The 24772-nt window shown below is 37.0% G+C and overlaps 1 protein-coding gene across 1 annotated transcript in view; it reads left to right on the forward strand.

Annotated features, from left to right (window-relative positions):
* The first annotated feature begins 12167 nt into the window (after nt 1-12167).
* LOC139689620 (alpha-tocopherol transfer protein-like) overlaps nt 12168-24772 on the forward strand; it is a 38523-nt gene continuing 25918 nt past the window's right edge. The window contains exon 1 of the mRNA XM_071586791.1: nt 12168-12610. Coding sequence (XP_071442892.1) covers nt 12493-12610 — 118 coding nt within the window. The 5' untranslated portion in view covers nt 12168-12492. The remainder of the gene's footprint in view (nt 12611-24772) is intronic.

Below are 24772 nucleotides of genomic sequence, written 5' to 3' on the forward strand. Positions count from 1 at the left end.
TACGTAATGATTAAAGACCTTTTGGGTTGGCAAAGTAATATGAATTATTAACTATTATTGAATGACAATGTGACCGGTGTGAAGGGTCGAGTACTAATTTTTGCTTGAGTTCCAAATACGAACCTTTATTTCGATAGCGGATTTGCTAGTTGTCTATGCCAACATATGAATGTCATGCGGAGAGCAAAACAAGAACTGTACTCCGTGCGTCGCTTGGTACGCTGAATTATGTGAAACCTTTTCGTCTTTCGTGAAAAGTAAACTAAAGAAAAAATCCTTCCTTCATCTTTTTACAAAATATAATAGAGTGTAAAGTATGTCACCACCATGTAAAGTATTTTACCACTTTCCTCTGAAACTCTTATGCCAAACTAACATTCCGTTTATGGATTCGCAACTTACCTCAGGATTCGGATAAATTCTCAACAATTAATATGATATAAAGTATTCTACCGATTCGTGGGGGTGGATTATCCCTAAGAACTAAATACGCGTATTAATTACACCATTTATTTCATTTGCATGTCATGACAACCTTTGCGCAGTAAAACTGTAGCCGTACACTACCTTCATCTTCAGCCATTCACGCTTTCAGTCATATTAATGTCATTCCATTAGCTTATCCTTTTTCTCCCGGTTCTCTAGTACGTAACATTCTCTAATTTATAAGGCTCGAGCGCGAATATACCTCTCAATATCTTCCCCAACGCTTTTTCTATATTTAATGGAAAAGTTACATATAAATACTCGTATTCAGACAAACTTTTTTATTTTCACGACCAAGGTTTCGACTTTCTGAGTCACGCTCATCTTCAGTCATTTTATTTTCATATTCTCTCCGACAGCTTCCTCGCTTCGGCAAACATATATCTAACACCGTTTTAGTTTGTCTTCCTCTCTGGCCGATTTATTCCTCCGCCTTCTCTCCACACCCCAGCCTGAAAAGCTTCCAATCTACGCTCATGAAATTTTCTCCGAGAGCAAATATTCAGCATAGAGGTGCAAGATATTTTTTCCAGTTTTTGTCTTCCCTAACCTCACTAATTTTAAGTGCTCTCCCTCACCTTGCTAAGATTTCTCCGGAGGATGAAATCCCTTTCGTTTCCATGATTCACTGTTTTCTTACCAATTCATTTCCGCTCATTCCTCGCAGTTTAAATATATTTCTTAGTGTTGAGGACAATGGCGTCCTAAAACTAAGCGCTGCAACGATGGAGTGATTATGTCACCAGTCAGTGATTTTTAGCATTGAGTATCATTACTCGCTGAGTTAGAATCGTTGTTCTGTTTCACAATGTTGTGGCAATTGTGTGATGCAAAAATTATTACTTTTATCGCGCTTTCCAGCAATCATTTCTCCCTAATTTCTCATTGTTGTCTTGCCTCCGAGTGTAAAGCAGGACTACAATTATTCCATCTACCCCGAATTACCAACGTTCCGACGTTAAACTTGAATGATTTTTGTTTCTTCAATGGTTTAAGTCGTGTTTATACTTTCAGTGGCACCCTATCCCGGATATGCGACGCTTTCTGTTAGTTTGCTAAGATTTTTCACAAAATGAACAACGAATGGACAAGTACTACTCTGATCTAATTAGCCTTCCTATTTTGTGAGAATCTCTAACTTTCGTTTCCTTATGCTATATCTGGATCCCATACTTCTAAACCTGACAAGCATTTACTGATGACTTCAATCCAAGATCGATCAACTGACTTCAGCCTTATCACTCGCTAGTGTCGTTTAATCAGCTCTACCCTGAACATGTCAATAAAATTAGAGAAAATAAATGTGGAACAGATAGATATAAGATGCCATTTTTTTCCACGAACGATAAGGGATCAGAATAACGTCTGACCGCGATAGGGGTAAAAATATTCAGGTCAAAATTAGTCTGGTATGTATTCACCCCTTGCTAAACACCTCAGCGGTGGCTTGTAGTGTAATAAAATAACTAACTAATCCTTCCCATCTCGGTTAAAAAGGACGAGATTTATAAGTCTTACCACCCTGCCTGTCACTGTCCATGCTTACTCCGGCTTCCGCATTTACTTATGCAGTTAAGGATGCTATTAAGACTACCCTATCTCCAGTCTACCTCTATATATCATTTAATACTAATTTTCACCACCATCTTCACAATCGAAAGTCTTCTTGAAAACCAAGAATAAATTGAATGTAAGTTTACAATACTCTATAGAGTTTTATATTAATTTTTAATTGAAATGACATCAGCAAGGCCGTACTCCTACTGAGCGTGAGAAACGAGAAGATCTGCCAGCCCCATTAACCCGTTCCACGAAATTGGTTCTAAAATTTCTTCCCGCATTTTGTCTCAGCTTCCTCGATGTCCTCGGTCCAGCATTAACTCAAAGGGAGAGTGTGGAATTAATTATACAAGTCCATTTCTTTTCCCCTTTATTTATACACGCCTGACTGGTTACTGACGTGGAAGTGAATTCCCTGTAAACCCCGAGACTATTTGTTTCTGATTGAGCCACAAAGGTCACTGCCAATGTCACTTCATGTTGAGAAAGCATTTTTACTAATAGGTTATATTACATTTTTTCTTTCTTTATTTACTTATTTCCTAAACCGTTCTCGATTTCATCGCGCCCAAAAATAGCAAGGCCATCACGACCTTGCGGATAGCTCCTTTAACATGTTTCACGGCCGAATTAACGACCTTCGATATATTAGTATTTTATTCATCGTGATAGCACCACGCATCGTATTTCTAACCCATATCAAAAACTGATCCTCAATGGCTGTATTCCAAATTAAGATATTTGTCCTTTAATACCACCTTTGCTGATGATATTTAATTCTATATTATATATTTGTGCTCATTTGATCTGCATATTCTACTGCTTTACTCTATTGATGGAAGGAGATTCAAGTTTTTCTGATGAGATCCTCTGGTCAAATTCACATGATCTAAAAGAATTTTTCATCTGTTCCTAATTAATTCTGTGGAGATTTTATATTACACCCGCTGTTATTCCCTTCGATTCCCGATATTCTTGAATTACTGTTCTACTGCCATTGCCAAGTACTCTTCGTTAAAAGTAACATAACTAGTACCAAGTATGTACGCCGCACTTCTCCTTTTGCATGTTCCTTTTGGACTAATATACAGAGGTTTTTTCACGTTTTATTCAACATTCCAAAAATCTAATTTGGCAATATTATTACTATTTTCGTTCTCTTCATTTATATTAATTATAAGGTTTCTAAAAATCATGATTACCTAGCAGAAATATTTTCATTCTTTCGTAAAGTGTATCCAAATAATCGCCCGATTTTGTGCCATATTATTGTCTTGCTTAAGTTATTACTTTTCTCTGTACGTGCTTTCAAATGATCAAATCACTCTCTTCCATTTTCTTCTGCTTTTAACCTTCCAAATCATCTCTCCAGCTTAAAATGGCTCTCCAACTCCGGTTAATTCATAATTCCGTAATGATAGTTTATTTACTGCTATAAACTTGCATGTGAACCTTTTTAAGGCCTTCCCACACTTCCCTTAAATTTCTAAGTCTCTTATTCTCACTACGGATATATACCAAATTCTTGGTGTTTCTTTCAATATATTCCAATGGCTATTTTAAAATCAATTTTCCCACCCTCATTTGATTTTATCTGCTCATATAATAGGAGAAAACAAATCATCTCTAAGTATACGTGTGACTCTCAGATTATCGTTAAGGTTGTATAACTAGAGTAAGGTCCAGTTACAGGGCTAAAACTCTGTAATGGCAACTAAAGGTCGCAAAACTTTATGACTCGAAGTTTAAGCACTCAGGAATCAAGCTAATTGTACCCTTAAATTCATCGCATCATTCTACGCGAAAAAATCACGGGGTACATAATTAATAGTGCAAATGTCTTGCTTTAAAAACGAAAAACCTGCTTTCGCAAGTTTCTTGAATATGAGCACGCTCACATATTCAAATGATATTTTCAACGTCATAAATGTGCATTCTCAGCGCTATAAATGTGTATTTCCGACAGCCACGGTTGTCAACGGCTGAAATCTGGAGGATACTTTTCCTGACTCAGCTTCTACGGTAAGTTGCAGTTACTTTTTGTATAAATATATCCGTATTCAGGAAGTTATAGATGAAAGAGGCACCAATTATAGAAATAGAGTAGCTCTTGGAAGATTATTTCGCATGTTTAGCAACTGTTTCCATTTCCTGAAAGAGGGTTGGCCTCCAAAAATAATAAAAATACCAAAGACCTTTTAAAATAACCTCCATAGTGTCTGGATTTCAAGTTCAGTTTTGAACGAGATACCAATGTGACCTTGAAAACTTGAAGGGTAGCGAAATTTGAAATCAACCCTAATTTCTTAAACTGAAGGATCTTAGCATAATGACAATTTTCACCAAAGAATTAATTTAAACAAGACCATAACATTTGCATTACAATATGAATAGCCTCGCTTGCATTTTTAAATATAAGCTGTATCTTCTACAAAAATCTGGGATCAAACTAGCCGGGTTCTGGGAGTTAGAACAAAAACATACATTTATAACAATATTAAGCAAAGGCTTTCACCTTCTTAGCTCAATCTACGCTTTCTTAGCTAACTTGGTAAATTATGTCTTACCTCATTCATTTATAATTTAGATTGATATGTTTATTTGAATATTAATGGACTTACTGTGGTATCTCGGTGCAACTTAACCCAGAGTTATAACTCGGCTCGATGAGATGAACAAGATGGACATGTTCATCGTGCCCTCCAAGCCGCTATAAGAGCGAGTGGTAGAGGATGTTAGGTCTTAGCGATTACAGTAATTTTTGACTGATGATTAATCCGAAAATGATGTAGTTCCTTCCATTCTTTCATAACGATTCTGACTTAAAATGAAACCGTTTTTATCTGTATTCTGTTTTATTCCGTAATTGATTCTTTTATCTAATGATCCCAAACATTCAATTCGTATTTAAGGTGAGATCTAACCAACGCGATATTAGATTTCTCCTTATGTTTTTCCATTCGAATATTTACCCACTATTTGTTTTTGATAAACTCTAGTTTTGTCAATTCTAATCCGCAGAGTCTTCCCTCAAAGTGCTTTCACCGTGATCAATGTTTTCCATTATTATTCTTTACTTCCACATGATTGTACTTTTTCCATGATGATTAAGTGATACTCAGGAATTTTACGTAGTCTGCTGATATTGATAACCCCTCTCAGTCTGCAGTTGTAAAGGTTTATTTTCCCCGAACTTCTTATAATCAAGCATGACGTTCAGACATATAAGACGGGCTCGAGGAAGTTACCAGCGATATAAACTTTTCTTTGAAATCCAATTGCACCCAAATCCCATGGCTCTTTCGGAGAAATGAAGCTCGTTGTTGACAATTTTTTCAATTGGGTGGTTGAGTGTCAGAGCCCTCTGCTCCGACCCGCAGTTTAAAGCTTGTCGCGCCTGGTAACCTTCTACTTCATTTGAGAAACAGAGTCGAAAATTCGATTGTTTTTTGTGATGGTTCATTCGCTATCATTTACGTGGAAGCGTGATAGGGTCCCATTTTAACGGCAATAAAGTCTATTAACTTGTGTACATGACCTGATATCATGGCTAAAGAGAGTTCTTTTTTCATTTGGAACATTTTGAGGAGTTTTATTTAATTACAGTCGCATTCTGTTTACATAATTTACATTGTATGCAGCGCTTCTTAGTTATCCTTTCATTTTATTCCCGGTAGACCACATTCCATTTCCTAACCCTCCGTCTCCTTCCAAAGCTTCAACGTTTCTCAAACACGTAATTGTAATCTGAACCCGCATGTTCCTCCGCAAAACAAAATAAACTGATTTTTTCAACTACAAGTATATGCAACACATTCAAGCCACCGCTGAGGTATGTGGCTGAGTGATTTTAACAGGAACAGGCATGAAACAGACGTCATTTTTTTCCAAATATTTAGTAGAATATGATGCATAAATACAGTTTCAGTTAATATTAACAAAGGTGCATGCATAATTACCGCTAATACTCAACAGATGAGGCTTCATATATTTTAAAGGGGCAAGAACTACACGTGTACTGTGGTAAACTTTTACAATACTATTTTGCCTAATAATCATATTCTCTTAATGCCGCTCCGGGCATATTTACTAATACGCACTTCACCCTCATTACACTTAAATTACCAACGTGTAACACCCTTTTCCTGAGGATTTCAACCACCATATTCTCCATATTTCAACCAGCCTACCAGATAATCCTGCATATTTCAACCAGCATGCATCTTTTTCCCATATTTCCAGCTTTGAGCTTTTATCAACTTTGTTCTATACTTTTCTTATTTTCCATATTTAAATTTTGCAGGAAAGATTCCTAGTCTCGTGATTTTTTACCGATTCGTAGAGACGACTAGGATCGATTTCACGTACAACTTGCATCATTTGTGCTGCGAACTTAATATGGGATCTTGACAAAAAAATAGGCATTTCAATGTATTAAAAATTCACACTTGACATTCAACCAATTAAAATATCCACACTTTTCATCCAATTAAAATATCATCATACGTACCAAACTGACTTTTATTATTATTATCGGGCGATTACAAGCATCTCAGAATATTCCTGGTGAACAAGTGCAATTACGGATTTTTTTTACAATCATGAAATTCCCGGTGAGATTATTGCCCATTAAAATCAAATGATGACGACGTCTACCCTGCGAAAGTCATAACAAATAAAATTTTTCATAAATCACGTATTAAGAACAAGTTTTGATGTACCTTTGCATCTAAACAATACTCAACAAGTCACCTGCAAAGGCGTTTGGCGTAGGTTCGTAGGGTACCAACCACACAATTAAAACTATTAGTTCATACCTATTATTCCATAAGTAAATATACTTGTATGCATGCGCAAATACATATCTATGAACAATAATTCATGAACAATAATTGACAAAAGAAATGAATGTATGCCAATAAGAAAATTTATTAGGTTGCTTGGTTTCGATTTTATTATAATGGCGTATCATGCAAGTGAATAACGAATACTTGAATCTGTCATGAGGGTATTTGTCTACCTTATGTTATCCTAATGGTCGAATCTACCAGTACAATTTGATCTCAAAATAATTCTCTGGGTGCCATAAGAAACCTCAGACGTCCAAGGCCTTCCTAAAAGTCTGACTTGCCCGCTCCGTGAATCAAGGGGCTCCCAACCTATCCCTCCAACATACCCGTCACGATTATTCTCTTCTCGTAGCAAATTTAAACAAACCTGACCAATTCTCTCTACCTTTTCCAATTCATGTACATAAGTTTTTCTTTTCGGATCCCAGAAACTAGCCGCGTACTCCAAATGTGCTCTAACTAAAGCGGAGTAACAAATATCTATTACATTTTCATTGCATTTTTCTACAACATATCTTACGAGACCTAGCTTCTCTATGGCTAACCCGCCCATTCTTCTGATTTGTGTTCCCATGAAAGGTTTAATTTCGCTGTGACAACGTAAAAATTCATTAATCTTTACCAAGAATATTACGAGCTTTTATGAAGCTCCTAATTTTCTTCATGTTCAAAGATTTTACATGCTATCGATGAAAGTCAGCACGGTACTTCACGCGTTTCAAAGTATTGGCACGTAATCCTCTGAAACTATGTATTATATCCAATAACATGGATTTACAACTATTCATTCTTCAGTAACTGTACATTCCCCTAATGAATTATTATTTAATTCCATATTGAAGGTTTCACTTGATTTTATAGCCAATGGACGTAAATAGGAATAAGGAATTATTATGTTTCTTCTGAAAATGATTGAGGAAAATGAATGGGAAGGGTAATAAAATATTTAAAAACTTTCATAGAATTTCCTGGATGAAAATATATATGATGCATAGTTGAAATATCACTTCAATCGCTACGATATTTGAAAACTAGGACAGTAAAATGGACACAAAAACACTAATCATATGTGTTCTGGATGTCTCTACAAGTTAAAATTATCATAATGACTTCTTTTCATTATTGATTTTTACCATCACAACGATCTCATCTTTATAAATTGATGTTTTCAAATGTTATGCTTTTGTACCATTCCATTGGTTGAATTATTATCTCTATCAACGACCAGTGCTTCAATTAATAGCAATAGTTAAAATACGATTCGAGTCTCGCGATTATGGAGAATGGTCATCGGATGAGTTTCAATTCCGAGTGGCGATAGGTTTTAGACGTTTTATTCATCATTTACCTACATCCCCAAAAATAAATAACTAGGGTTGGTCAGTAGCTACCTACAAACAGCGCGCTGCAGTATCCTCCACTTTTTTAATCTTAGCACTCAAATTATTTACGAAGTAGCTATTAGTATAGCTGCTGAAAGTATTTCTGTAACTTACAGCTGTTTGAATAGCTGCATTTTTTTAATCTTCTCCAACAAACCTCAGTGATGACTATCACTACTAACAGAAAGAGTCCTACCCATTCACTGAGTAGAACTTTCCTCCCATCGCTCACTCTGTATCCGTGCCGTATGACTTTGGAACCCCTCCTTATTCAAAGAAGTCTTTTACAACCTCCAACGATTTATTCATCCCTTAAAAAGTTTTATATTTTAAAAGTTGAGTCTTCCCAATTTTCAACACGTTCATCTCATTCCTAAGTACGCGGTTTTTCCGAATAAAACAAAGGACAATCCATAGCGCTCTCTACGCGAAGGGTTGTTATGGCGTGATTTTGCTAACTGCATGTTGTGGACTAACACACTTTCTGGAAACTAAACTCCATTGGTTTGAACACTCCCGATAACGCGAGTGAAGGACTGGCTTCTAAACAATGTGACCAAACAATTTCAACCGTGAGGACGGCTACACCCTGGCTTTCACATGGAAAAGGTTGATTCCCATTGGCCGCCAAAAAAGAGCCAATCAGAGAGCTCCCAGCCAGCTAGCGTCTCCTATATATAGCGGCCAAATAGCAACAATATATTTTATGCACATCTCATGCGGAAATAAAACTTTACGGAAATAAAAACCTTTAAAACTGAAACTGAATAACGCAAATCTATTCCGCAACCGCTACCCTCTTTGTAGGCTTTTCTATGTTGTTATTTTCTGCCCCGAAGAATACCTAATCCTAAAATGGGGTTTCCGTATTGTTTTTATTATGTTTCCATTAAATTTAATATACATTCTTGTACCGCTATTAATTTACAGAAAAACCTTTAAAACTGATATTGAACTGAACAACGCAAATCACTTCGACCTGAAGACACCTCCAGGACTGGGGGCGAAATAGTTGTCCATCAACTCACCTACGCGACGGTAATTCCCAGAAGCAGCATGAATTCATGATTTGAATTGGTTCGAGGAAGCTGTACGAATATTCAGTGTGAATTATAGTGCAAATGAGAACATAAAACTATCGAAGATTTTAAAAATTCAAAGAAATGCGGGAGATACCGCGACAGCAATTTTTAACGGAGTCATCCGCCCATATGCATTCAAGTGCAGAAATGTCAAAGTGAGAAAATCATTCGCCTGGACTGAGATCCCAGTCAAGGCGAATGATTTTTACACTTTGAAATTTCTGCATTTTAGCGAAGATTTTATTTCGTAGCGCGGCTACGCAAAGTACAATTTCGGGGAACTAAGCAGTAAATAAAATTTTATCGTACTTTACAAGTCAAAGAATACCATAGCTGTTTCTAAAAATTCATCACACAACATGAGAATACACATTAAGCTTAAGCGTTCGTTACGCGTCGGATGCCGACAAAGTAACAGCTATCATTAACTTGAGGAAGGTATGGCAATGAAAGTGGAGATATGCTACGGTGCTAGAGTTGGAAAAATCCACACTTGAAGTTTATAGCGGGAAATGCATATGCGTGGTAAACTCAACAGCATTCCTGGAAGTGCGCTCCTTTGAACAAATTTTACTGCATTGGTATCAGCATAATGCAATATATGATACCCTGCACTATAAAGACATCACAGGTCGTACCACGAGAACATACCCGCAGTCGGTGGCCTTGTATTTTGAAGTGAATACAAATGTACAGTCACAAGAAGTGATCAGGGCGTACATGTGGGCCCTCTCGGCTCGCGTCTTCAGGGTATGTGAGCCGGTCATCTCGGTCATTCGCATATTGGGAGGCGAGGGCCAGGAGAGCTTATTCTCAAAAGAGGACAAGGTCCGTAATACGTGCGCCAAGCAACAGAGGCCAAAACGGAATATGAAAAACGTCGCATTTTCAAAAGTACGTTGTATCGCTCGCAAGTCGAGGTACCTCTGTATAGCTTAAGATGATATCCGATTTTACATTTTTAAAGCAATTACTTCATTAAGGCACGAATTTAAAACCATAGTACAGCGAGTTAATTTTATTTTTCACATCTTTCAATATGATAAATTTGTTTAAATGAAAAAATGGACCGGCCAAAAACTCTAGTGAAGTTTCTGTTATAGTCCCATTTAATGACTTTGTGAACCACAAAAACCGGTTGGATTGCCTCTCAGATACGTTTCAAGGCAAACCAGTCTTAATTTTACATCACTCTTTGCGAGAATCTTGCGATGCAATCACTTTCATTGGAATTTAAATGACTCGACAGAGATTTATGAGCAGCAAGAATATTGCCAGAGTACATATATTGTTATAGAACACTATTTACGCAGTTAATACTGCTAAGTAGGAAAACAAAACTTTGAGAGGTTTAGAAACAGCATATCATCTTAGAGTAAAAATATCAGAAGCAGACGCTCTATTAAAAGCAGTCACAAATAAATAAAATATATATTTTGTGGAATAAAAAAGTTTTGTTTCCTTCTATTGCATGATTAAGAAGGTTTCATCAATTTATGCTTAATGCCAATTAATTTTTAATGCTTTAGAAAGTTAAATTTTAAAAGCATTAGAACGAAATTTTCAATAAAACGTAATTCTGTCATTACCTAAGACGCGTATTTTCACTATCTGTACAGAACAATTAACGAATTTATTTATAAATAACATATTGAGTGTAGTCAACGCCACTGAGCCGACTCTTCTGAATATTCATAACATTTTTATATTTTTGGGATTATACGTAGATATTGCAATAACTCCTTATACATGTTTTGAGCCAGATATCGCAAATAAATATAAAATAATAGAATATTTAATTACGTATACATGAATATGCAGCATATATGCCGTTTTTCCATAAAAATAAACTTCAGCAAATGATTTTAAAAAGTAAATACAGAAAAACATTTTAGTATATAATTATAAGCTGGTTTGTCCTATTTTCTTCCGTCTTCAGCTGACATATTTAATTGGTACGCTGGCGGTTGACAAGCTTTGAAAAATTATAAGATAATCGTCAACATACTAATTTGTCAGCAAAAATTTCTTCCAAAATACTTTTAACATGACGCACAGTAAACTCGGAAAAATTCACATAGAGAAAACAGTAGAACTACGTTCAAGGTGTGATTTGAAATCCCCATCTTTGAATAAGCTGGAAATATCGTAGCATACCAACCCAATCAGTGAGCTTCGCAACTCCGAAGAAATCGTATAATCATACTTCTTAGGTCTATTCGTAACGTACAAAAAAGCGCAAAAGACAGTAAATAAAGCAGCATTAACCTGGGCCTCGGCAGGAGTCGACCTTAAGGACAATGAGTAAGGTGATACTATTTTTGAGCAAGAAAGTTTACCGTATCAGTTAAAGAGCAAGAGAACAGGTGTAAACTAAAATAAAAACAGTGCCAGAACGGCAGTATACATGCTCCTGGAGCTCCCCAAAAAATGGATAGAAAATTTCACGCAAGTATTTAAGGTCCTTGAAAAGTTCCACTTTCATTCCTAAGATGCCTGAGTAGATTTTAACAAACGCGATCCAAGAGCTACCCACGGCCGAAAATTCCCGAGTTCCTTCTTCCCCTCTAGCCGTTGCGAAAACACGTCACTGTCCGTGACCGGTCGGACGCGGAAAAAAAGACAAATGTGTGAGAGAAATAATCGCGTGGACGAGGGAGAGAGGGGAAAATGGTGGGGAGGGTGTATTGGTGTGCGGTATAGAAAGGGAGAGTTTGGGGGCATAGAAGACACTTGGAGGAGTCGGGGTGGGTAATGTTTATGGTCGTTTCCTTGGCGGAGGGGAAAGCGAAGCTGAGGTAGACAAGTCGTGCCGGGAGAAGGAAGACCAGTTGGAGGCGTCGGCTGCAGGGGGAGACTTCAATGCTCGGTGGGCAACGGGACTGAACGCAGGGAACTTCAATGGTCGCTAGGCGTTAATAGTATGCAGAGTAGCTAATAGGTCGGAGGCTCATACGCTTTATCGTCACCGTCGAAATCCAACATCCTTGTGCAAGCTTCCTAATGCTCAGTGAGAAAGAGATCAAAATTACTTCAAGTTAAATAATTCCGTAAATTTCCGGATCTGTGCACCCAAACTCTTGAAAAGGCGATCGTGTTTCGAAAGAAGCCAGCCGGGAACGTTATCTCAAGATGGTTTTAATCAGTGAGTGCGAAAATGATTTGAAGAAAGAAGAGCAACAGCAGCAGGACTGTGTTGCTCTCCGGAGCTGGATGGTTAAGCAGCCGCATCTTCCGAAAGTTGGCGACAGTACGTATTCAATTGTGTAATTATGGATAACTAAGTTAACCATTACAATTGAAGATCAAATTGATCTAGACTTCTAGGATGCGATACTGGATAAGCTAGACGTGAACTTTCAGTTTGAATTTGTTTTCGTAAGCGCATTAAACTAGTGACCATAATGGCAGGATTATGTTTCGCACGTGTACTTGTAAAATGGAAAAATATTCCAAAGTTATCGGTATTTATGATGACAGAAACATCTCATAAGCTTATGTAAATATTTCCATTGATGTTTGCAAAATAACCTTCTACATTGTAAATTTGCCATTCAAGCATTTTTATCGACGATAATGGGATACTGAATATTACCATCCATAGTAGATCGGGTGTGCGAGCTAGTTACAGCAGAAAGATATCCTAGAGAACTGATAACCCATGTGCGAGCATGCTAAATTCTGTTGTAGTATTTCTGTCAATAATTTACTTTACTGCGTTTATTGGCATGATTGATCAATAATATGTTAGATACTCTGGCCACACCTCACTTTATAGTCTGACAAATATAAAATTCCAACACATCTAGGTCATTTCAGATGGCCTACTACCCTCTGGGCAAAGATTAACGAACTTCTTTATAAGAGCCTTTCGAGATAAAAATAGGGTAAATGTTGGTGTTAACATGGGGTGAAGTCATTGAAATGTTCTTTGATGAACTCAGCAGAACGGCCGAAATTCACCACATCCCATTTAAACTTACTTTCATCGAAACCCACATCAGGAGTGCATTAGCTTTTAACAAGTTATATTAGCGCAGCTCTTGAATTATTATAAAACTGATTTCAAGATTTGTCTTTCAAAAGGTACTTAAGTTGATTGCTGGCGGTATTTCTTAATCAAGACGCTTATTAATACCAAAAATTATAAAAACTCGAATCGTAGCATAGCTTCTTCACTATTTTTGATATATCAATTCTTATAAAGATTTTGCATTTCATTTTTATCCTTTCTCAATCGCAAAACTTATTAGCCTGTTAATGCTTGCTATTGTGTTCGTCATTATGTATGTTGTTTGCATAAATCTATTTTCCTAATATATAATGAATAAAGCTTAAGAGTTCGGGACTATGTGGAACTTTTTAGACAAAAAGTACCACTCTTTCTACTTCGCAATAAACCTGATAGCTAGAAAGACTTACTTAACACACCTGTTCGGCGACACGATTTCTAAGTTTGACTCTGTGACCCATGTCCCAAGAGAACGTTCTTATCAAGACACGCCCTGCGGTAACAGCCATACATTGCGGAGTGAAGTCAGAAAAAATACTATCATTAAATTCTACATGTAAATACATACTGCCATTTTTTAAGAAATAATTAAAATGCAATATGCTTACTTGAATGAACAAATAATATGAAATAATTTAATGGTGGTGCGTGGACTGAGAATTTTAGAGCACCATTTATTCATGCATAAATACGATTCTATACATAAATATGAATATATATGCGTTCAACTTCACAAATACAGGTACCATTTGCATGCAATCCTGTTTTTTGTCTAAATCACTAAATTTTGCTTTTCTATAAAATCAAAAATATTCGGGTACTTGGTTTTAATTTGGTCATGATTGTGTATCGCGTGATTAAAGTGCAAGTACCTGAACCTAGCAGTGATTACATCTATCTGCCTTGAAACGATATGGGTGTGAACTATTGGCTATGAATTTTTTATGTGTCAAAAATTATTTATTATTGGGTAGACGGCCAACAAAATCTGTCTCATTTTATCCCAGTGGTCGAATTTGCCAATACAATTTGTGCCACAATGATTCCCTCGGTGCCACAAGCGAAATTGTGGTTTGCATCTTTACAAAAGTCTTAGTCTTGACTGCTTTCTTCGTTCATTAAAGGGCTCCCATTCTAATTCCTCCACATAAACTGATGTACTTGCGTATCAAAAGAAAGGTATAATTTAAGTGCAACAACCAAGAATTTGATTTTTATTGAGTTGCTACATTAAATCTCATCTATGTTAAATTTTTAGTCTGGTTACCTTTATCTTCCATTCCAAAATTTCAAACTGTTCATAATGCATGCTTAATTCTAAATCGCATTCCTAACATATTTTCTGAGCAATTCATATTCTACATGGCTGTAAACTGACCCGTAATCTGCAGGAGTACTTATTTTTATTCAATTAAGGACACATTCTACAAATCATATAAGTTTGCTGCTAACGTAAAAGCTTAGCTCTCTTGTTCTTAGAACTCGTTAGTAAGCACCACAAAGAATAGGACCTATAACATTTCCTTGAATAATAAATAACAAAAAGACTCCACTTTTAATCGATAATAGCTAAGTATACCGACTCGGATTCCGAAAATGACCAAATTTTATAGTCTGAACAAGTCAGGACAATCAGGCTGATCTGATAATACACCCGCCGGATGTTAGTTACGGGGCTGCAACTCTTCGCGTACTGCATGCTTGGTGTGGATGCCACACGCCTTGCCGGTGGTATACGGGATATCAGGTATATATAATTTCACATATCGCTATTTCGAATATTATCAGGAGTACGAATATTTTGTTTATACGAATGTTTTGTCAACAAGTTTGAAAAAAAGCAAAAGAAGTCGCAACATGATAAATTCAGTCCATAAGCGCATATCTCAATGATGTAAAGCACATATTCAGTGAAATTAGGCGGGTGTGAAAAATTAGATTGTTTTGCTAATTTGCTAGGAAAATATACATTAACGGACTAACACTTTAGAGTTTTAACCAACAGAGAATATTAAAATTTTCCTTTCACACCGGTGCCACGTACCAACGGTATATAGGATTAGCTAACGAATTTAACGAAAATGCGCTCGGTGAATATTATTCTCAATTTGTTAATCAGCTACGTAAGAAATTTTTTGCCGTCAACTTTCATGGAGAATAATACGAGAATGAAGACTTTAATATGTATTCAATGTGTCGAAGCACACAAGGTATATCATTTCTTTTAAGGCGCATGTATACTTAATTTCCATTGGCATTAGTTCCCACAGTGAGAACAATTAGACAATATAAATATAATTTTGTTAAATATTTATTCGTTCAACAGCGAGTCACCGCAGTAGGTCAAACATTACGGTTTCGTTAAGAAAGAGTAAATTTCAGATCCACTTGATACCCCTCAATTTTAGAAGAATTCAAGTGAATGTCTTACACCTGTGAATCAATAAAGAACCCCCAATTCATCAACTGTACAATTCGGGCCTTGGGAATAAAGCATGAAATAAAATATGATGCGACAGTTGGTTTTTGAGGAGATAATCTTCATGTGTGAGCAAGAGAGAACACGGTCCAGACCGCGAGAGAAGAGCTCAGCGCTAAATGGCGCAGTATTTAAATGAGAACAGGAATATAATATTCATAACACAATTCGAATCACCCAAAAGTACGCAAGCTAGAATCAAATCCTTCCACTACTCCAGCCGTAGTCAGTACTAAGGAGTCAATGAATTTCTTTTTTCAATGTGGAAACACTTAAGGAGATGCCTCATGCTCACACGTCCGATATCCCACTCGCGCAAAAGTGAAAGTTTTTAGTTTCGGCATCGGAACTCGTTCAAGGTTACCATGTTTCAAAGGCCGAATTCACTGATGTAACAAGCACGAAAAAATAAATATTATTCCAGCCTGTAACTAAAAATTTTGATGCGCCTTATCGGCCGCTATTATGCCGAGACTATCGAATGGAAATTCCATCGGTATTTCAAAATAAATATTCTCCTCTCACTCTTCCTAATAAGGAAAACTACAGCTATTTTTATTGCTGGCAAATGTGAGAGAGAATTGAGTTTCGACCTCATTCGGCAGAGATAAGTATTACTATGATGAATATACTTTCGGCATTACAATATGATCAAACTTCAAATCAATAAATGCGCCTCTGGATAAAATAAAAATAAACTACGAAAAAATGCGTTTAACAATGTTAAAAATCGACGCACGAATGATATCGATGTTCGTACGATTGCCCGTTTAGTCCGGTATGATATACATCCCTGTATATACGAGGGTCATCCGGAAAGTAGTATCCGTTCGTGCCGCATGAAGTGCTGACGACGCGAGTAGCCGCTGGACGAGGTCAGATAGCTTCAGTGGCTTGTCTGCCTTCTCTGAGCCAAGTTGCGTGACGCTAGCATTGCCTGTGTTGTTTCTGTGATTGTTTACAATGTTTAAAAAAATTGAGAACGCCGCCAGTTGTGAAGTGAGGGCAGTGATTAAATTCCTCAATGCAAGAAACGTTCGCCCATGTGATATTCATCGCCAATTAAAGGAGGTGTATGGAGACAATGTAATGGACGAGTCGTCTGTTCGGCGGTGGTGTCGCAACTTCAACATGGGGAGGGGGAACACACACGACGATGAGCGTTCGGGGAGACCGTCTGTTATTACAGACCAACTGGTGAGCTCAGTTGACGAATTCGTGAGGAACGATCGGCGCGTCACAATTGATGACATCTGTGAGCATTTTCCCAATGTTTCTCGAACAATTGTTCATGAAATTGTTAAACACCATCTGCATTATGCAAAAATTTGTGCAAGATGGGTCCCTCGCGTATCTCAATGAGCTGGCGGCGAAGGACTATGCAGCAGGAATACAGAAACTTGTCACACGTTATGACAAATGCCTTAATTTGCTTGGATATTATGTTGAGAAGTAGTTTAAAGTATCCTCTTTCAAATAAAATTTTTTATGTTTGTTAATATTTACTTTTGTGTCTTTATTTCACGAACGGGTACTACTTTCCGGATGACCCTCGTATGTACGTATATTTTTTTTCGGTGGCCAAACCTACTTCCTCTCGGGAAAGAAGGAGCTGAGGAGGTTTCAAGAGGAGAGGACGAGGACGCTGGATGGAAGGGGAAGGCAGGGAAAGGTTTGGGAGAGGAAGAGCAGGGAGGGGAAGGTTTTCAGGGGTGGGATTGATATGGAAGGTTTTGGGAGCGGAGGAAGGATGAAAATATCTTGAGACTGGGATAATTAGTGTCTGACATTGAACCCTGGCTTATTCCAGGAATCAATGAGCCAGATATATGCCTGTTCTCTTGTTTTGAGAGAAGTGGAGGATCGGAGGGTTGGTGGTGAGATGCTAGAATAGAGACACTAAACATTTATCAAAGGGAGTGTTTTGTTCCGATTGGGAGCATCCCAATCAAGGAAGAATTCTTGCATGAGGCACGATAGTGATTGATCCTAATATTTAGGGGTAATACACTGTCTAATATAGAAGTCAGGGTATAGCAGGAACTTCAGAAGGTAAACTACATTACTGGAGCTTTTCCCGCCTTTAAATCATCTAAATGGGATAAGATTGTTGGTTTGATAGGTGAGGGTGGATTTCACCCAATACCGTACAGAGTGAACGCTACCCTATTCTATCCAGCCAACCTTCGAGTTGATTACTGTATTTGACGCATAAGATGAAAAATAGTATGTTATTAGAATATTAACCTTAGCTTTTAGTTAGCGGGCGGGCTTGCTTTTCATCAGGCTGGATCGACTGGAATATTTATATAAAATATAAGCTTCATATTGCCCCATATACTTGGCAAAAAGTATCCATGACGAGAATGATCGCATCTTACCGCCCCTCTTTGATCCACGCTTGAGCAATTCACTTGAAGAAAGAAAATATTGGAACAACTCTTATCGGACAAAGCAATCGAAAAAAGTAATCAGTTTTTTTTTGCAAAAACACGCATTCGTTGAGAACATGTAGTGTAATGAGTTCTTTACAATCGAGAATGATGTAGGTGGAGAATATCAATTCTCCCTCTGCGCCTGTCGAATGCACCTCGTCGTAGGACAACTAAGATGCTGATGAAGCTTCATTCATCATTGTATTTCCCGGGATTGAAACGAGCTGAAGTAACACCCTACCCAGTAATACCCTGTGGGGAAGTCAAAACCCTTAGCTTTTAGTTAGCGGGCGGGCTTGCTTTTCATCAGGCTGGATCGACTGGAATATTTATATAAAATATAAGTTTCATATCGGTCATATTTTAACTAAATTGTTTTTTATAAGTTAAAATATAATTTTTCATAAAATAAATACAATGTTAGCACTTATTATTTAAATGTATATTTTTAGGATATCTAATATTTACCCAAATAATTACAGAATAATTAGTAAATTTTAATATTCCGTATCATTTGACTGTCATGCATCTCGAGTTATGGATTTCCGACGATCAAGTTCCATTAACTTCTCTTTGCAGGACTTATCAAAATAAATAGGGCGAGATTTATTCCCTTTGTGCCTGCGTTAAAATCATGCAGTTTGCTCTTATCTCGTAGTTTAAAGCCGTGCGCATAACCTTTGTTCTACTAGTGGACTCTGTTCAATTTCCCATGAATAATTTCCTTCTATCTTATTAAAACATGTTATCTTCTATATTAGTAAATGTTTGTCACACCGACTCATAACCTTTTTCTCAACCATCTTTCTAAGTTCGATATATGAATTGCAGTACTACGGTACAAACACATCGATGAAATTATGGACTCTTTCTCGAAAGATGGGGAGATTAACACATACTTTGACATGACGTCTATTTTTTTAAAGGAAAAGTCAAAATTATTCAGCGAGAAGCTTCAATAATGAGTAGCTATTTAAAATTTGCGAGTTCCTAATGTCATTTCTTCGGGGTTGCGTATGAGAACAAAATGATTCTCCTCAACTTTTTAGAACCTGTTCAAGTATTAGAGGAAAACGGAAGAAGCTTTTCAAAATTTAAATAATGCGCTTTTCATAACGATATAAAAAAAGAGAATCCTTATTCTCTATAAGATAGACAACTAAACTGCATACATGATTTTTGATGGATACAGTGTTAATCGGGCAAAGCAGGTCATCCCTCAGTTAAGTTGACGGAGCCAGTTTTGCCTTTGAACAAAGGATTCATCGTTACTAGTCTACCGATTTGGGATAGTCTATAATTTTATTGCATTGAAGATCGTTAGAGTATTTATCGCTGTTCTTCGGAACTTGGAAGTGAAGCAGTACTTGGTACTTCGTTCTATCGTTTAACCTATCTCAATCTATAGACTATTGCTCAGAAAAGAATAATAATCATTGCACATATCAATGACATTCCTCCACCATAGACTCATGTTTACCAACATTATTTTCGCCTTCCATTCTCATTACTTTCATTCAATTCTTTGCCACCCAAAAAGCGCATTCTCTTCCTTTATTTTCCACGATTAACCAACAGCCTCCCTACCTCTATGGTCTTCAAACTTTCCTCTACTGCTAGATATATCTTCCGTTCACTTTTTTCTATACTTTTGCATGGTAACTTCCTCTACTATACCACTGCCTCATAGGAAATTTCGTCATTTACTTGTCCTCTGAAGTAGGAAAATTTACTATACTCATCGTATTTTTGTTACATAAAACGTATTTTTTTAAATTTTGGTTGCATATTGGTTCTCCTGATACAAGTATATAGGTAGCTTTAATTTGATGAAGTACTCGTAATACTAACCTATTTTAAAATTTTAAAATGTATTAAGATTCTTACATGACATACACTTAAGAATCAATAGAAATGAATGTTATTACCACCACTATTCTCCATATTTATATTTTATTTTATAATCTGATTAGAAAAATACTATTTTGACCGTCTATTAAAAAAATCTTTTTCCTACTTACTCCGTCTTTTAATCTCTCATATTTCACTGAATATGCACTCGCTACCTAGTCGCTTATACGGTGGATGCTTCGCGTCTTGGCGAAAGGAAAATACAAATACGCTTAAGTGATCTATTTTATATGTTGCTGCAATGAATTTTTCGACCATTTGCGACAAAAATAATTACATGAAAATTTTATTCAGGTGGGTTCATTGCTTTACAAAACATTATCGACTTACCCAACTTTCATTTTCCAATACATGGCACCAGGAAGGGCACCTCTTCGGAGCTATAATGAGAGTGCTGAGGTATGTGAACTTGTGAAATTGCCTATCTCTAGAGTCATCCATTACCTTCCCGTCTCCCACTGGCACGTGGAGTTCCTTTGGGAGTAGGCCATGTACACTAAAGGCCAGATGAACTAGGAAAAAAGGTGATCAAAGGCGAGGGTTATCACGTGAAAATAAACTATTTCTGCCATAATAGGGTTAATCTACCTCCAATCGAGGATGTTTGGGATTTTACATACATAACTACCATGCAATTTCAAATTAGCTGATTTCCGCTTGTTACGCATCTTCTGCAGATTTCAATTATGAAAAGATCTCATCTCTACTTTACAAACCAGTGTCGTCATTAGCTTCCTCTTACGGATCCTTCCTAGATGTTCTCATGGTAGCTGTACTTTTATTACATTATGGTGGTATCATATGCCACTCATGGTACACGAATTACAAATAAAGTCTTCTGAAATTTCAAAGAAACTGACATACTATAATCTACCGACCATTTTTTTTAAAAGAATCTCCATAGGCCAGAAGCGAGACATCAGAATATGAGCATCCTACAAGAAACTTTTTGATGTGGGATACGAGAAGTAGCAGTAGTTTTTGAGGGAGGCGACCGACAGCTTAGGTCATTTGCGTCATTAGGGATGGATAGGAAAGGTTGAAGGGTGGAGAGAAACCTGACGTCGGCATTAGCCCGCTCTTAACGAAAGGCGCCAATGGGTCCGCAGCTAAACGTCCCATCCGACGGACGGTGTACTCACTCAAAGTGCACTCCACAAAGCACCTCAAGCATAGATCGGGATACTACGGAAAAATATCTGCTGCCGCCGGGGTTCGAGCCCGGGCCCTCTGGGTGGGAAGCAAGCACGGTAGTCATCGCACCATTCCGATCACCAGTGCTATACAATGGGAGGCATTTCGTAGGCTGCTTCTAACTTTTACTCTTACTTTAAGGTTTCCGAAAAAATAACTAATGATGAGCTGGAAATAAGGAATTAATGAATTTGTATTGCGACAAAAAAGGTACAGAATATAATTATCTAATTATTCTTATCAGTTTTCAGAGAATTCCATTGATCTCTGGTCTTTTTCCTCCTGTTAATCCTCCATAACAGCGTCTAATTCAGACCTGAGAAGGCAGTCTTCTTCCTTATCATCGCGACATGATGGTTTTCTTCTACTAACACTCTATAGTGCATTTCTCTCACATCGTAAATAATGCCCAAATAAGATTCCATCTCACTGCATGCATAAGGAATATTAATTGTATTTGTGACTATTAAGTTAACTTGGATTACTGAAAGAGGCAAATTAAGTATTTTTTTCCTAGTTTACATTAAAAATTGCGAGACACGTTATTTCCGCACTGTAGTTAGGTTTACTCACATTAGTCACAGAGGGCCTTCAATAAAATCTTTAGATTTTAACACCAAAAATTCAACTGGTTACGCTGCTTAAAGTCCTTTCCACTTCATTTTTCCTACGAATGATTAAGAAGACTTGTATCAAAGCGCAGCGAGACACGAAGTGAAGGAATTCCGACATTAAACGAAATTGGGATAAAATTTAACGTAGTCTCGATTCCAATTGTATTGCTGAAGGATTTCTGAAATCCATAGCCTCAATGCATAGCACAAATGGTTCTCAACATGACGAACTGAAATCCAAGCAAGTTAAATCCCATCAGCTCGATTTAATTGCACAAGAGCCCACAACTGCTGTGCTGAAAATTATTGTCATACGTACGTTTATCATAGAGTAAGTTGATAAGATCATTTTCCACTCTTGGCGAGAGCCTGCTAAAGAATACCATATTCTTGAATGCCGTCTGTTCGACGTGACATGGGTACAAACGACTTGATGTGGATTTCATCTGATTCTGAATCGTAACTAAAAGAGAAACCTCCGTATTATCCTGCAAACTATTTTAGCTACCTTTAGGAAATATCTTGGAGGTCGACGTAGTAATGTCGAAATTGACATCTACTAACTTAAAGCAAACGATACGTAAGACATCTAACACTTGCTGAGGTACAAATCCACGTAACGTAGTTTAACTCGTTACTAAACGAACTAATGTTACTGCATCGTGATGCGATCTTCCATTTTCAAAGTATTAATTCCTAACTTATTAATCAAATACCTGGGATTCTATTCCGTAGTCCAACAGTTGGTTTCTAGGTTCTTATGATTTCAACCTGTACCAATAAGGGGTCTGCTAATGGTAGTAAAAAATGTAGTACTTCTAACTCGTCTACACTTGTCTCACATCATGTGAATTAGAAAGTTTAACATTATTACACTTAACGGAACTTGCAAATCGACTTATATCTTTGAGAAATGAGCCTTATCCAGACCTTTTCTTTGGTGGCCTCTCAATTGATCTAACGATGTTGAAAACAAGCATATCGAAGCAAGCGTTTCAAGGCGCGTATTCGATTACTCACGTGGCTGCTACTGTTAGATTTTAAATTATTAAAAACTCTGATACCTGAAGGATCACACAGTTTTATCCAAGTTGTGTCAGAGCAAATCTTCCCGGGAAATCACAGGCGGCATAGGGAAAGGAACTAGCTCCCTTACCTTGATGTGTACATTTCACACGCCCTGGGGCTTTGTATTATGTGACCTCTACTCTCATACAACAAACCAAGAGGTTACTGATGTTAAAAGCTAATAATAGGTAGGAGCTGAAAATATATTGCATTTTAATTTTTAAGGAAAAATGGGCACCGCCAGTAGAATTACAAACAACAACAATTGATATTTTTGGAGAAAGTTTCTAAAAGTCGTGCCTATTTTAATTATTTTACTTCATAAAGGTGCAGCAAAACCCATTTTTTTAATTCTATAATGGATGGAGTCCAATATTAAATTAACTTAGGTCATTTTGGCAAAACATTTTGTTTTTATTTGATTCGAAATGATTTACGCTTTTATTATTACAATACAATCCGAGATTTGGTGCCAAAAGATGCCACTTCGAAGCCCTTTTCATGAGATGTTGCCTTGCGATAATTAGGTGATTGAATGAGGAAATGATAAGCTTGGTAAATTATTTCGATGATTTTCCGGTTTTGAATACATACGCATTGATATGATTATCGACTATTTGCCAACGAATTAACATCATCGAACACAGGTTCTTTGGATATGTCAGACCAAACCTACTTTTTTGACCGTGGGAAATGATACTTCAAACGAACCTGCGGCTGCATTTCGACTGATAACGACAGTATGTGCACGGCAATACACGAGACTACTGCAAACATTATCAGTATAGAGCAATACAGAAAGTAGTTTCCATCGCATTGAGGTCAATCTGCAGCTATCCGTCAAAATGGCATTCATAAGCTTCAATACGTCTGGAAATTTCAAACTTCGCTCTCTATTCCATGAGCTCAATATGATTTTTGAGGGACAATATCATAAACTGACTCCGGCAGAGCATATATTTACAAGGAAACAATCCCATGAGATATCGATGAGTGCCACATAAAAATTATAGCCTTTAAAAATTACGCGGCCCTGGACGGCTTCCTGAAAAAAAATCCCCAAGTTAATTGATCGTTTTAGCTGCCCTTCCCTATTCCACTGTCGTCACTGTGTATATTTAATAACCCTGTAAATGATGCCTCACAGCGACTTACACCGCAAACCTAGGTAATTTGTACACAACGTGGTGTCAACGGCAATATTGCCCGCGGTTTAAGTTTCACTTGAAATTAATGAAAAAAATACGAACTCCGGGCGCTTCAATGGATTCTAGCTACTTCTCAAAACGAAAAGAAATTCACCCGATATTCATATACTTCGAAAAAACCTGGTTTAGGTGAGAATTAGAACAGATATGGGCATTTTTGGACTTATGCGCCTCTATGACTTATTAACTTTATTTGATGGCCGTCATGGATCCATGTGACCGTGAAATAGCCATAATGTTAGCATTTAATTACGTTTGTTCGCTAGTTTTTACAAAATAATACCAAATGCATCCTTGGTTTTTCGAACATTAATTTGTAAAATATAATTCACCCCGCATCTATTGAAAACGTTCTTCAAATATGAAATAATAATTATTTTGTTGCTGCAGTAACGCATGTAAAAAAGAAATTGGATGACGTCTATGTTTGCGTTTCGGTGACGCAACGGATTAGTACCAAAATCCTCTAAAATAATGGGACTTAAGTGCTT

This window comes from Hetaerina americana, unplaced genomic scaffold (assembly GCF_022747635.1).
Source record: "Hetaerina americana unplaced genomic scaffold, ioHetAmer1.1.p SCAF_26, whole genome shotgun sequence".
In the NCBI taxonomy this organism is placed as follows: Eukaryota; Metazoa; Arthropoda; class Insecta; order Odonata; family Calopterygidae; genus Hetaerina; species Hetaerina americana.